General features: G+C 42.6%; 1 protein-coding gene across 3 annotated transcripts; it reads left to right on the top strand.

Annotated features, from left to right (window-relative positions):
• Window positions 1–3,235: 3,235 nt before the first annotated feature.
• Window positions 3,236–9,407, top strand: LOC113014883 (stonustoxin subunit beta-like). Of its 3 annotated transcripts, none has more exons than XM_080299490.1 (5): window positions 3,236–3,334; window positions 4,754–4,992; window positions 5,632–5,683; window positions 8,101–8,147; window positions 8,314–9,407. In XM_080299490.1, the coding sequence occupies exons 2-5, from the start codon at window positions 4,758–4,760 to the stop codon at window positions 8,853–8,855; spliced, it is 876 nt and encodes a 291-aa protein (XP_080155616.1). In that variant the 5' UTR covers window positions 3,236–3,334; window positions 4,754–4,757; the 3' UTR covers window positions 8,856–9,407. The 3 variants fall into 3 exon arrangements, with proteins under 3 accessions (XP_080155616.1, XP_080155617.1, XP_080155618.1); XM_080299491.1 differs by having other exon boundaries at window positions 3,245–3,334; window positions 4,727–4,992; XM_080299492.1 differs by having other exon boundaries at window positions 3,263–3,317.
• The last annotated feature ends 2,696 nt before the right edge of the window (window positions 9,408–12,103 follow it).

Below are 12,103 nucleotides of genomic sequence, written 5' to 3'. Positions count from 1 at the left end.
CCTGTATGAATGGCACCTGCTTGAACTCGTCTTTTATACAGATGATACCTGTCCACAGCCTCAAACAGTCAGACTCCAAACTCCGCCATGGCCAAGACCAAAGAGCTTTCGAAGGACACCAGGAAAAGTATTGTAGACCTGCACCAGACTGGGAAGAGTGAATCTACAATAGGCAAGCAGCTTGGTGTGAAGAAATCAACTGTGGGAGCAATCATCAGAAAATGGAAGACATACAAGACCACTGATAATCTCCCTCGATCTGGGGCTCCACGCAAGATCTCATCCCGTGGGGTCAAAATGATCATGAGAACGGTGAGCAAAGATCCCAGAACCACACGGGGGGACCTGGTGAATGACCTGCAGAGAGCTGGGACCAAAGTAACAAAGGTCACCATCAGTACTACAACGGCAGGGAATCAAATCCCGCAGTGCCAGACGTGTTCCGCTGCTGAAGCCAGTGCATGTCCAGGCCCGTCTGAAGTTTGCCAGAGAGCCCATGGATGATACAGCAGAGGATTGGGAGAATGTCATGTGGTCAGATGAAACCAAAGTAGAACTTTTTGGTATAAACTCAACTCGTCGTGTTTGGAGGAAGAAGAATACTGAGTTGCATCCCAAGAACACCATACCTACTGTGAAGCATGGGGGTGGAAACATCATGCTATGGGGCTGTTTTTCTGCCAAGGGGACAGGACGACTGATCCGTGTTAAGGACAGAATGAATGGGGCCATGTATCGTGAGATTTTGAGCCAAAACCTCCTTCCATCAGTGAGAACTTTGAAGATGAAACGAGGCTGGGTCTTCCAACATGACAATGATCCAAAACACACCGCCCGGGCAACAAAGGAGTGGCTCCGTAAGAAGCATTTGAAAGTCCTGGAGTGGCCTAGCCAGTCTCCAGACCTCAACCCCATAGAAAATCTGTGGCGGGAGTTGAAAGTCCGTGTTGCTCGGCGACAGCCCCAAAACATCACTGCTCTCGAGAAGATCTGCATGGAGGAATGGGCCAAAATACCAGCTACTGTGTGTGCAAACCAGGTAAAGACCTATAGTAAACGTTTGACCTCTGTTATTGCCAACAAAGGTTATGTTACAAAGTATTGAGTTGTATTTTTGTTATTGACCAAATACTTATTTTCCACCCTGATTTACCAATAAATTCTTTACAAATCCTACCATGTGGATTCATGGATTTTTTTTTCACATTCTGTCTCTCACAGTTGAAGTGTACCTCTGGTGCAAATTACTGACCTCTGTCATCATTTTAGGTGGGGGAACTTGCACAATCGGTGGCTGACTAAATACTTTTTTGCCCCACTGTATATCATTAAAAGATTATACTGTCAATTTTCCATTGACAGCAACCCAAAGACGTCCAACAGAAAGTGTCATCATGCATGTTAAAGGATGGAACAATGTTCTCCTCGTGATGCTCATAAACAGAAAATCTCCTTCACAAGTTTTTTTTCTCTTAGAGCTCAGAGCTCTTCAAAGTCTTCATCACCACAGTATGAGAAGAAAACATCATCAGCTCAGCCAGTAAAAACGGGAGCTGGTGTTTCACCTGAATGAGTTGTCTCATTGCTGACGGCAGGTCAGAGTAACTGATGATGATTTAGTTTTGGAGTCCAGTGATTCTGTGGCTCAGAATACCAGAACACAAACTCTGTGTCCTTCCCTTAGCCGAGGTTTTCCACACATGCTCAGCAAACTGAACGAGGTGACTGTGGTCGGTCCTGCTCTACAGCAAAACCAGCTAAGTATGACTTTTATTCTGTTGGGTTTGCTTACATGCTTTGCTTTGTTCTTTGTGTGACTACGTCATAGCCCATCCATCCATTTTCTTCCACTTATCTAAAGCAGATAATATACATACAGTCTGTTGTCATAGGTTATGTGGAAACGTGCTTTGTGGTTAGTTAGGCTTTTGAATTGTTCCACCACGAGACACACACTAGCTCAATCCTAGAGCGAAGCTTCGTGAAACTGTGAAACATCTGAAGCATTTGATGATGCTGTTCTGTGAAACAGTGAGGGGACAGACTAGTTAAACCAGACTGGTAATAACTGTGATCATCACGTGCTCTGAAGAAATCCTCACACACACAGAAAGCTGCGACTGTAATGATCAGTCAGTAAAATCCTTCCTCTGTTAACATTTGTTATTAACTCAAAATATATTTTTAAATGAAAAGGTTGAAAAATGTGATTTCCTTCACTATAAGAAGTGAACATTTATCACATTTTCACAGGTTAGACCAATCGCAATAGTCCATTTCACACACACCTGTGAACCTTCCTCTGATGAGCGACCTCTGAACCCTGGAGAAACTTCCTGCTGCTGTGGATGTTGTATCCTGTAACAGTGAGGTGATGTTCACTGAGTGTGGAGTTTGGGTCACAGTGAACCTGCAGGACCCCTGTTGTTTATCAGATATTCACAACAGAAGCTTCAGTGGGAATAAAAAAAAAGAAATAGATCACCTTGAATTAATTAATGACATGTTTTTGATTTTTGATTTTTACAGTATAAATATTTTCTTTACGGTGGTGCAGTGTGTGAGTAGCAGGTTAGAATGAAGATGACGTCACTTAATACAATAGTTGACATTTTCTGTTAAAAGTAGAAGAAAGTAGAGCCCACACCGAGTCAGAGCTGAAACCTCTTGCTGTTATATATTCTCCCTGAGAGCAGAGATGAGCTTTTATTGACATATTTCAATGAGAGTATACACCAGTTTTTACATTTTAATGACAGGCCACAGTTGGGTCATTGAAACCAAGCACACCATTGTTGTTCTTGTGACATTACCAATAAGTTTGATGTGTCACATGGCCCTCTTCCTATTGAAAAAAACAAAAGTTGTATCCAAGATGGCCGACTTCTAAATGGCCACCATGGTCACCGCCCATCTTGAGGAGTTTGCCCCTCACATATACTAATGTGCCACAAACAGGACTTTAATATCACCAACCATTCCCATGTTATTACGCTGTATCCATATAAATGGCCCACCCAGGTCAAAAGGTCATCGATCAAGCTTTCATTCTTGAGTGACACAAGCTGTATGCATATGTTTTTTTTAGCATGGCTCTTGTGGCCCTCCATACTTTTATAGTTTGAAGTGTCAGAGACGAGCTGTGATGAGTTTGTTCACTCTGAGCCAGTCTGAGCAGTCAGACAACATATTTGTAAATCAGCACATGAAGGTGTTGCCCTCTCACACTCTTCAGGTGGAGTCCCGCCTCCTTCCAGGAAGCAGCTCACCTGTGTGTCTGTGTTTAGTGCCTAGGTGTGGAGTGGATCTTGTTGTTGGTATGTGTGAAGAAACTGTAAGTTTGCTTTTTTCCTCCTTTAACAGTTTGACTCTTTGTTTCTGTGATGTTTGGACCTGATGTTCAGCTCTTAGTTCAGGATAAACTTTGATCACTGTTGTGTTTGAAGACAAATCCACATGATTCTAAATTATTGATTGAGTTGAAACAAACAGCTTTATAAACAGTTCATGTTTGATTGATAACTTCATAAACAAACTGTGCCTTTTTTATTTCTTGGAATGAAAACATTGTCTCAGCATTACATCACATACATCAGTGTCCAAATGTTTCATGTCAGTCCTTTAAAATTAAAATGACATGAATGTTAGTTGTAATGTGTTTGATTGCAGTCGGGTTGTAAACTTCATATTTCCTTGATTGATCATAGAATCCATTTGTACTCCTGTTTGAATCGCATCAAAGAATCAGACAACAAACTGCAGTAATAGCCTCTGAAAATCTGAAAAGAAAGACAAAGTTGCTCCACACTCATAGGCCCAGATGAGACACAGCCTCATTTTTCAGGTGTGAGTCAGACAGTCAGACAGTTAAAAACATGTCAAAAAAACTCAGCTCTTATCATGTTCCTGAACCTCCTAAGCTTCCTTCCTATCCTTCCTGATATTTGGAGGCTAAGCTCAGAGCTCTCTGAGAGGATTCTCAGGCTTTTTGAGAATACCAACACGGTGTGGAAAAATCCTCTCACTCCCTCTTCTCTCAGATGGCTGGGTCACTCAGATACTCAGCACCAATCCATCTGCCGATCTCCCGTGTCCTCGCCTCACTCGTAAACAAGACTTGAGACACTTAAATTCCTCCACTTGGGGTAGTAACTCACCCCAAAGTGGGTATTTCACCATTTCGGGTGCTGAATCTCATTTCCATTGCAAATGAGAGGTGAAGGCCACCACCTGAAGAAGCCAACAGAACCACACTAACTGTGAAAAGCAGAGATGAGATTCTAAGTGACTTATGTATGTATGTATGTATGTATATATATGTATATATTGTACTATTCTTAGTTAGCGTATTGTCTGTCTTGTCTTAATGTTGGTTTAAAATGGAGCACTGTAACAAAAAATAATTTCCCCCAGGGATCAATAAAGTATTCTGATTCTGATTCTGATTCTAAGACCACCCCAGTGGAAACCTTCTGCCACTTGGCTACACCTAGAAATTCTGTCTATTAATAAGAGAATCAGTGACATAGGGCAACACTGATGGAGTCCATCACCCACTGGGAACATTGCTGGCAAAAAGTCCACAAAACACATGACCTCATGGTTGGTGAAACTCACATGCACCCAATTATCCTTGAGAGAATAAAGAGCTGGTCCAGTGACTGGGACAAAAACTCAGTCTTTCCTCCTGTATCCACAGTTAATGGATAAGCTCTTGTTCTTTCAGATGAAAATGCCCTCTCGTATTTTACAGATCAATGATGGCGAAGTCTGTTCCATTGCAACTCCTGGAAATGCTGGATGATCTGGGAGAGGAACAGCTGAAACGTTTCCACTTTTACCTGCAGAATGAACCTGTAGGTGATTTCCAGACTATCAAAAAGAGTCGTCTGGAGAATGCAGACAGGCTGAAAACGGTAGATGTGATGATACAGAGCTATTCAGACCATGCAGTGGAGGTGGCAACGTTGATTATTATGATGATGAATAATAGTAAGTGAAAAAAAAGACATGAAAACAACAAAATAAATACAAAGGTTTATTTTATTAAGCATGTTGAGAGTCAGGTTGTGTCACTTTGTTTTTAAATTTCTCACGTTTCTCCTCAAATTACTTAGAGGAAATATCCTAAAGATATTTTTTTGTTAGTTTTTTGTTTTTAGCGATTCAGGTTAGTTAATATTTTTATTTATTTATTTTTCTTCCCAGTTACTCCCTTAATAAATAGCATGCCATTAATTTGTTAATTGTCCAGCCAAACTATTAATACATTAAATAATAACATTTCTAAAAAGATTATCCTGTTATGCCTGTTTTACCTTTACCTCTCCAAAAATTGCATGAAGAAATTAACACCTTTGATTTATTGATATTTAAGCAATTCATCTTGCTTTCATCTTTTAATTTCATTTTCATGAACTGACTTTCGTGGAAAACACGCTACACCCAATGTTATGTTTTTACTTTGTCTACTTTTATTATTGAGCTTAAATAAAGTTATAAAACAGGTAGTTACTACTGCAGGTCTCTGTGCTGTACATAGATAGCAATTCAATTGAAGTACATTTTGGAGTTGTTTCCCACTGACTCAATGTTTTCCTCTCTATTTTCTTTTTAAATTGAAAAATTAAGGAAGAGTGCCGAATAGTGGTCTCGCTCAGGGCAGTGAAGTAACCCAGAAACTGTAAGTAAAGTTCAAAAATCCATTTTGTCTGTCACTCAATAAACCTTTCAGATACAGACGTGGACAAAATTGTTGGTACCCTTCATTCAATGAAAGAAAAACTCACAATGGTCACAGAAATAACTTTAATCTGACAAAAGTAATAATAAATAAAAGTTCTATGAATGTTAACCAATGAAACTTTTCAACCATGCTTCAACTGAATTATTTAAAAAAAGATAAATGCATGAAACAGGCCTGGACAAAAATGATATTACCTACAACTTAATACTTTGTTGTACAACCTTTTGAGGCAATCACTGCATTCAAACGATTCCTGTAACGGAGACTTCTGCACCTCTCAGCAGGTATTTTGGCCGACTCATGAGCAAACTGCTCCAGTTGTTTCCGGTTTGAAGGATGCCTTTTCCAGACTGCATGTTTCAGCTGTTTCCAAAGATGCTCAATAGGATGGAGGTCAGGGCTCATAGAAGGCCACTTTAAAATAGTCCAGTGTTTTCCTTTTAGCTATTTTTGAGTGTTTTAAGCTGTGTTTTGGGTCATTGTCCTGTTGTAAGACCCATGACCTGTGACTGAGACCAAGCTTTCTAACACTGGCCAGCACATTTCTCTCTAGAATCCCTTGATAATCTTGAGATTTCATTGTACCCCGCACAGATTCAAGACAACCTGTACCAGATGCAGCAACGAAGCCCCAGAACATAACCGAGCCTCCCCCGTGTTTCACAGTTGGGACAGCGTTCTTTTCTTGATATGCTTCATTTTTCCGTCTGTGAACATAGAGCTGATGTACCTTGGCAAAAAGTTAAATTTTGGTCTCATCTGTCCATAGGACATTCTCCCAGAAGCTTTGCTGCTTGTCAACATGTAGTTTGGCATATTCCAGTCTGGCTTTGTATGATTTGTTTTCAACAATGGTGTCCTCCTTGGTCATCTCCCATGTAGCCCTCTTTAGCTCAAACTACGACGGATGGTCTGACACTAATGTTCCTTGAGCTTGAAGTTCAGCTTGGATCTCTTTAGAAGTCTTTCTGGGCTCTTTTGTTACCATTCAGATTATCAGTCTCTTTGATCTGTCATCAATTTTCCTCATGCGGCCACGTCCAGGGACATTGGCTATAATCCCATGGATCTTAAATTTCTGAATGACATGTGTAACTGTAGTCACAGGAATATCTAGGTGCTTGGAGATGGTCTTATAGCCTTTACCTTTAACATGCTTGTCTACAATTTTCTTTCTAATCTCCTGAGAGAACTCTTCTGAAGAATTAACCACATATTCACAGGCTACTGGCCCTTTCTGCCACACACATGTAGTACCCATGTAGTTTAAATGGCGTCTGGCCTTTTAAACTTTGAGAGGCTGAAACTTTTTGGCATTGTTAACACCTGTTTTTAATCGTTTGAGCAAATAGAATCACTGTAACAATGCCATGTTCACTTAACTCCAACCAATCAGAAGTTGCAGCCAAACCCCACATGGGCCCAGATTTACAGCATGCGCCGTCTGTCCAGTGACGTGTCTGTAGTAGGGTCGAAAATGATGGTTTTGGACAGAGGTGGCTCTGATGTGCCCAGTTAGCCATGGTAGCTGCTGATATCACAGGGCTACTGGCTACCGCAGAAATAATGGAAAAAAGAAAACTCAGGATGGTAAGCCAACTTCTGTCTTAGTGCATTTGAACCGCTATGTGATTTTGTGGTCTTCCTTTGCAGCTCTTTCAGTGAATTATGGTCTGAGCATGATGAACATTGGTATTTGGAATCTGTGATAGCTCTGAAGGCTAGCTAGCCTTTCTTTAGCTGGTTACATGAGAATTTCTGGTTCAGTTGTTTGTTTAGTGGACTTTTACATAACTGCTCTTTTAATCATCACTTGTTTTCGTTGTTTCTTTGGATACCACACATGTTTGGACTTATACTTCTAAACCCGTGTTATGATGGATTAAATGCGATCTCCTCCCTTTTCCCCTAATTTTTGGGGTGTGGGTGCTTAACAGGACTTAAACTGCAATAAATATGTAGAAAAGGGTGTTCTAAAACTTTTGAGCTTACGTTTTGAGTTTATAGTGTATGTTAGAAAGCATGAAACACATTTCAGATCGCTGGATGCTACAGGAAACTATGAAAGGTCATTAATAAAATCAAAGGCAGGGAGGTATCCTTTCCAGCTAAACAGAAGAGGAATATAAAAATAATGAAGGTGACAGTTTGAATCAGTTATATTTCATTCAATACAGTGTTGTACTGAGTGCAGATCATTAGCAGTTTGAGCCACATATGGATTGAAGTGTATTTGTGAAAATCTCGGACTGTTCCTTTATCGGTGTCTAACAGTATGTGTATGAAAGCCATGTAATGTCCATGTGTGCATGCTGAAAGAGACTGTGCTGGTTTGACCCCCCTCCTCCTTTCAGGGTGGAGCCTGCTGGAGTCCTATCGCTCAGACAAAGTCTAAGGAAGTGTAAGTGTGTTTTTAATGGGAGTCGTGAAAACAAAGCAGCACACATTCAACCATCTTCAAACTGTCACATCACTCATTCACATCTCTGATGTCAGGAGTCATCATCAAAGTGTCAAGTGATGATGGATCAATAACTACAGCTGGATTGTGTTTGTTCTCTCATCAGATTCCTGTCAACTTACAATCGACACAATGACAGCACAAAAATACCTCAAACTGTCTGACAACAACAGAAGGGTGACATGTACATTTGATGAGGTTCAGTCATATCCTGATCATCCAGACAGATTTGATGGTGATCCTCAACTGCTGTGTAGAAATGGTCTGACTGGTCGCTGTTACTGGGAGGTTGAATGGAAAGGAGAGGTGCATGTATCAGTTAGTTACGGAAGAATCAAAAGGAAAGGAATCAGTATGGACTCTACGTTTGGAGGGAATGAGCTTTCCTGGTGTCTGATCTGCTCTAATGATGACACTCAAGGTGTAGTTCACAATAACAGATTAACCTCTGTTTCCTCCTCCTCCTCCTCTTCCTCTTCCTCTAACAGAGTGGCAGTGTATGTGGACTGTCCTGCTGGCACTCTGTCCTTCTACAGAGTCTTCTCTGACACTCTGATCCACATCTACACCTTCAACACCACATTCACTGAAACTCTTTATCCTGGGTTTGCAGTTGAATATGGTTCATCAGTGCTTCTGTTGAGTTGAGTGTAAAGAGTGCCTTCCTGTTAGAGAAACACTGTAACAGTTGTTGAAAAGATAGTTCAGTCTGTACATGTCTGTCTCTTTCACTCAGAAACATGTTTTCAGATTCATAGATTCAATCAGTTGATGTTTGAAACTGTTCTAAATGATTTCTTGTAAACTTCTTCCTCTTCAGTCTTTTAAAGATGCAAGCTGCTATTGTTCCAGGCCCACATGTTGTTTTTCTATATTTTTTCCACTCAAAGCTTCACAGTGAATATCAGTATGTTGTGTTTCTCTGAAGCTCAGTTCACACAGTTCCAGCTCCTCTGGATTTTCAACAAGTCTGAGCTCATGAAAATTAATCCAAATGTTTGATTAATGGGACTTTTTTAATGGGATTTTTCCAAACTCATCATATGTTTAACTTATTGTTGGAAGCTCATCATTTATAAACACTTTTGCCATAGAAGCTGCAAATATTGGCTCAATGGATTTTAATGCAGTTATAACGATAAAATGATTGTCTGGGAGTATCATCATCAACTAATAAATAAGAAAGACTGAATTTACCAATTGAAACTAGTCTTGTGTCTTCTTTCTGAATGTCTTTTGACAAAAAGACACAATGTCTTTAGATATATATATATATATATATATATATATATATATATATATATATATATAACTCCACCGCGGAATGCAGCGGCGGAGAAAAAAAGACCAACCAGGTACGGGAACAAACCACACGGAAAGCAGTGGTGGTGACAGAGCAGATCCGGAGGCCGACCGCGAAGCCGACCACGAAGCCAACCGCAGCAACGAACTCGTTCAGGAGGCCGCCTTTCACAGTAACAATGTCCAGCTAGGGGCCTAGAGAGCGGCCGGCAAAGGTGAGGTGGTACAGGCCGAGCGGGACCTAACGGCGGTGTAGCAACTGCCGGACAAGACAAGGCAGGACCAGACGAGGCTGGACCAGGCAAGGATGGTGCTGGATGGGCTCATCTGACCTCCAGTGGAAGCAGGCTGCAGCGTAGGCAAACGAAGGCTGAAGCAGTCCCTCGTACCATCCAGCGGAGACAGAAGGTGGAGCAGTCCCTCGGACTCTCCAGTGGAGATAGGCTCTAGTGGCCCCTCGGACCACCCAGCTGAGACAGACTGCTGAACGGGCCCAGTCTGGAGACGGAGCAATACTGGAAGAGCATATGGGAGAAGGACGCAACTCATAACGGCAATGCTCAGTGGCTAGTGGATCTGAGGGCAGACGATAGCGACCTCCCTGAACAGGGTCCAGTAACCATCACAGTGGCAGATATCCAAGAAAGGGTTTCCAGTATGAAGAGTTGGACAGCACCAGGGCCCGACATGGTTCACGCCTACTAGCTGAAGAAGCTGACTGCACTGCACGAGCGCCTGGCAGCACAAATGAACCAGCTGCTAGTTGACGAGAGACACCCAGAATGGCTAACCGAAGGCCGGACGGTCCTGATCCTCAAGGACCCCAAGAAGGGACCAGTCCTCTCCAACTACTGACCAATAACCTGCCTCAGCACCACGTGGAAGCTCCTGTCAGGCATCATATAGCATCATATAGCAGCTAATATGAAAAGGCACATGGGTCAATACATGAGTGGGGCACAGAAAGGGATGGGCAAGAATACCAGAGGCACAAAACACCAACTACTGACAGACCAAGCAGTCAGCCGAGACTGCAGGACCAGACTGACCAACCTGCGCACTGCCTGGATTGATTACAAGAAGGCCTATGACTCAATGCCCCACAGCTGGATACTGGAATGCCTAGAACTATATACCTGCAGAGGGTCAGGCAAGTCCTGAGAAGTCAGCTGAACGGTAAGAACAAGATCCGGGCTATCAACACCTACGCCCTGCCCGTGATCAGGTACCCTGCTGGGGTAATAGGCTGGCCAATGGAGGAGATAAAAGCCACTGACATCAAGACAAGAAAGCTCCTTACCATGCATGGAGGGTTTCACCCCAAGTCCAGCACCCTGAGGCTGTATGCTAAGCGGAAGGAAGGGGGCCGGGGACTGGTGAGTGTCAGCACCACAGTCCAGGATGAGACAACATACATCCATGAATACATCACAAAGATGGCCCCAACTGACAGCATGCTCAGTGAATACCTCAGGCAGCAGAAACCCAAGAAAGTGGAGTAAGGCGAGGAACCATCATGGAAGGACAGACCCCTGCATGGTATGTACCACCTGCAGATAGAGGAGGTGGCTGACATCCAGAAATCCTACCAGTGGGTGGACAAAGCTGGACTGAAAGACAGCACAGAGGCACTAATAATGGCAGCACAAGAACAAGCTCTGAGTACAAGATCCATAGAGGCTGGGGTCTATCACACCAGGCAAGACCCCAGGTGCAGGCTGTGTAAAGATGCCCCTGAGACAATCCAGCACATAACAGCAGGGTGCAAGATGCTAGCAGGCAAGGCATACATGGAACGCCATAACCAAGTGGCCGGCATAGTGTACACGAACATCTGTGCCGAGTATAACCTGGAAGTCCCGAGGTCAAAATGGGAGATGCCCCCAAGGGTGATGGAGAATGACCGAGCTAAGATCCTGTGGGACTTCCAGATCCAGACGGACAAAATGGTGTTGGCTAACCATAGTGGTGGTAGACAAACATGAGAAGACAGCTGTAGTGATCTATGTAGCAGTTCTGAATGACAGCAACATCAGGAAGAAGGAACATAAGAAGCTGGAGAAATACCAAGGGCTCAGAGAAGAGCTCGAGAGGATGTGGAGGGTGAAGGTAACGGTGGTCCCCGTGGTAATCGGAGCACTAGGTGCGGTGACTCCCAAGCTAGGCGAGTGGCTCCAGCAGATCCCGGGAACAACATCGGAGATCTCTGTCCAGAAAAGCGCAGTCCTAAGATACTGCGCAGGACTCTCAAGCTCCCAGGCCTCTGGTAGAGGACCCGAGCTTGAAGGATTGACCGCCCACAGGGGCGAGTGGGGAATTTTATATATATAAATATATATATATATATATATTTCACACATGGTACATCAGCAATTCACTTCCTACACACAACCTTCCTTTTAATTGAAGTTACACTGTTTCCAAGCATGAAAAGGAGCTGTAATAAGTATAATGGTTTCATATTAGTCACATATGTATTCCCCCATACTTCAACACAATAACTCAGGTAAGGTAGAAATAATGAAAAATATAATATTTGCATTGCCTTGTAATCTAATTTATATCTAACATTACCCAGGATATAAATACTTTTA

The sequence above is a fragment of the Astatotilapia calliptera genome, chromosome 3, assembly GCF_964374335.1.
Source record: "Astatotilapia calliptera chromosome 3, fAstCal68.1, whole genome shotgun sequence".
In the NCBI taxonomy this organism is placed as follows: Eukaryota; Metazoa; Chordata; class Actinopteri; order Cichliformes; family Cichlidae; genus Astatotilapia; species Astatotilapia calliptera.
This window is presented reverse-complemented; position numbering and strand designations above follow the sequence as displayed.

Coding starts and splice junctions, on each gene's coding strand:
- LOC113014883 (XM_080299490.1), top strand. CDS start 4,758: ATGATGGCGAAGTCTGTTCCATTGCAACTCCTGGAAATGCTGGATGAT. Junction 4,993..5,631: donor TATTATGATGATGAATAATA/GTAAGTGAAAAA, acceptor TGAAAAATTAAG/GAAGAGTGCCGAATAGTGGT. Junction 5,684..8,100: donor AGTGAAGTAACCCAGAAACT/GTAAGTAAAGTT, acceptor TCCTCCTTTCAG/GGTGGAGCCTGCTGGAGTCC.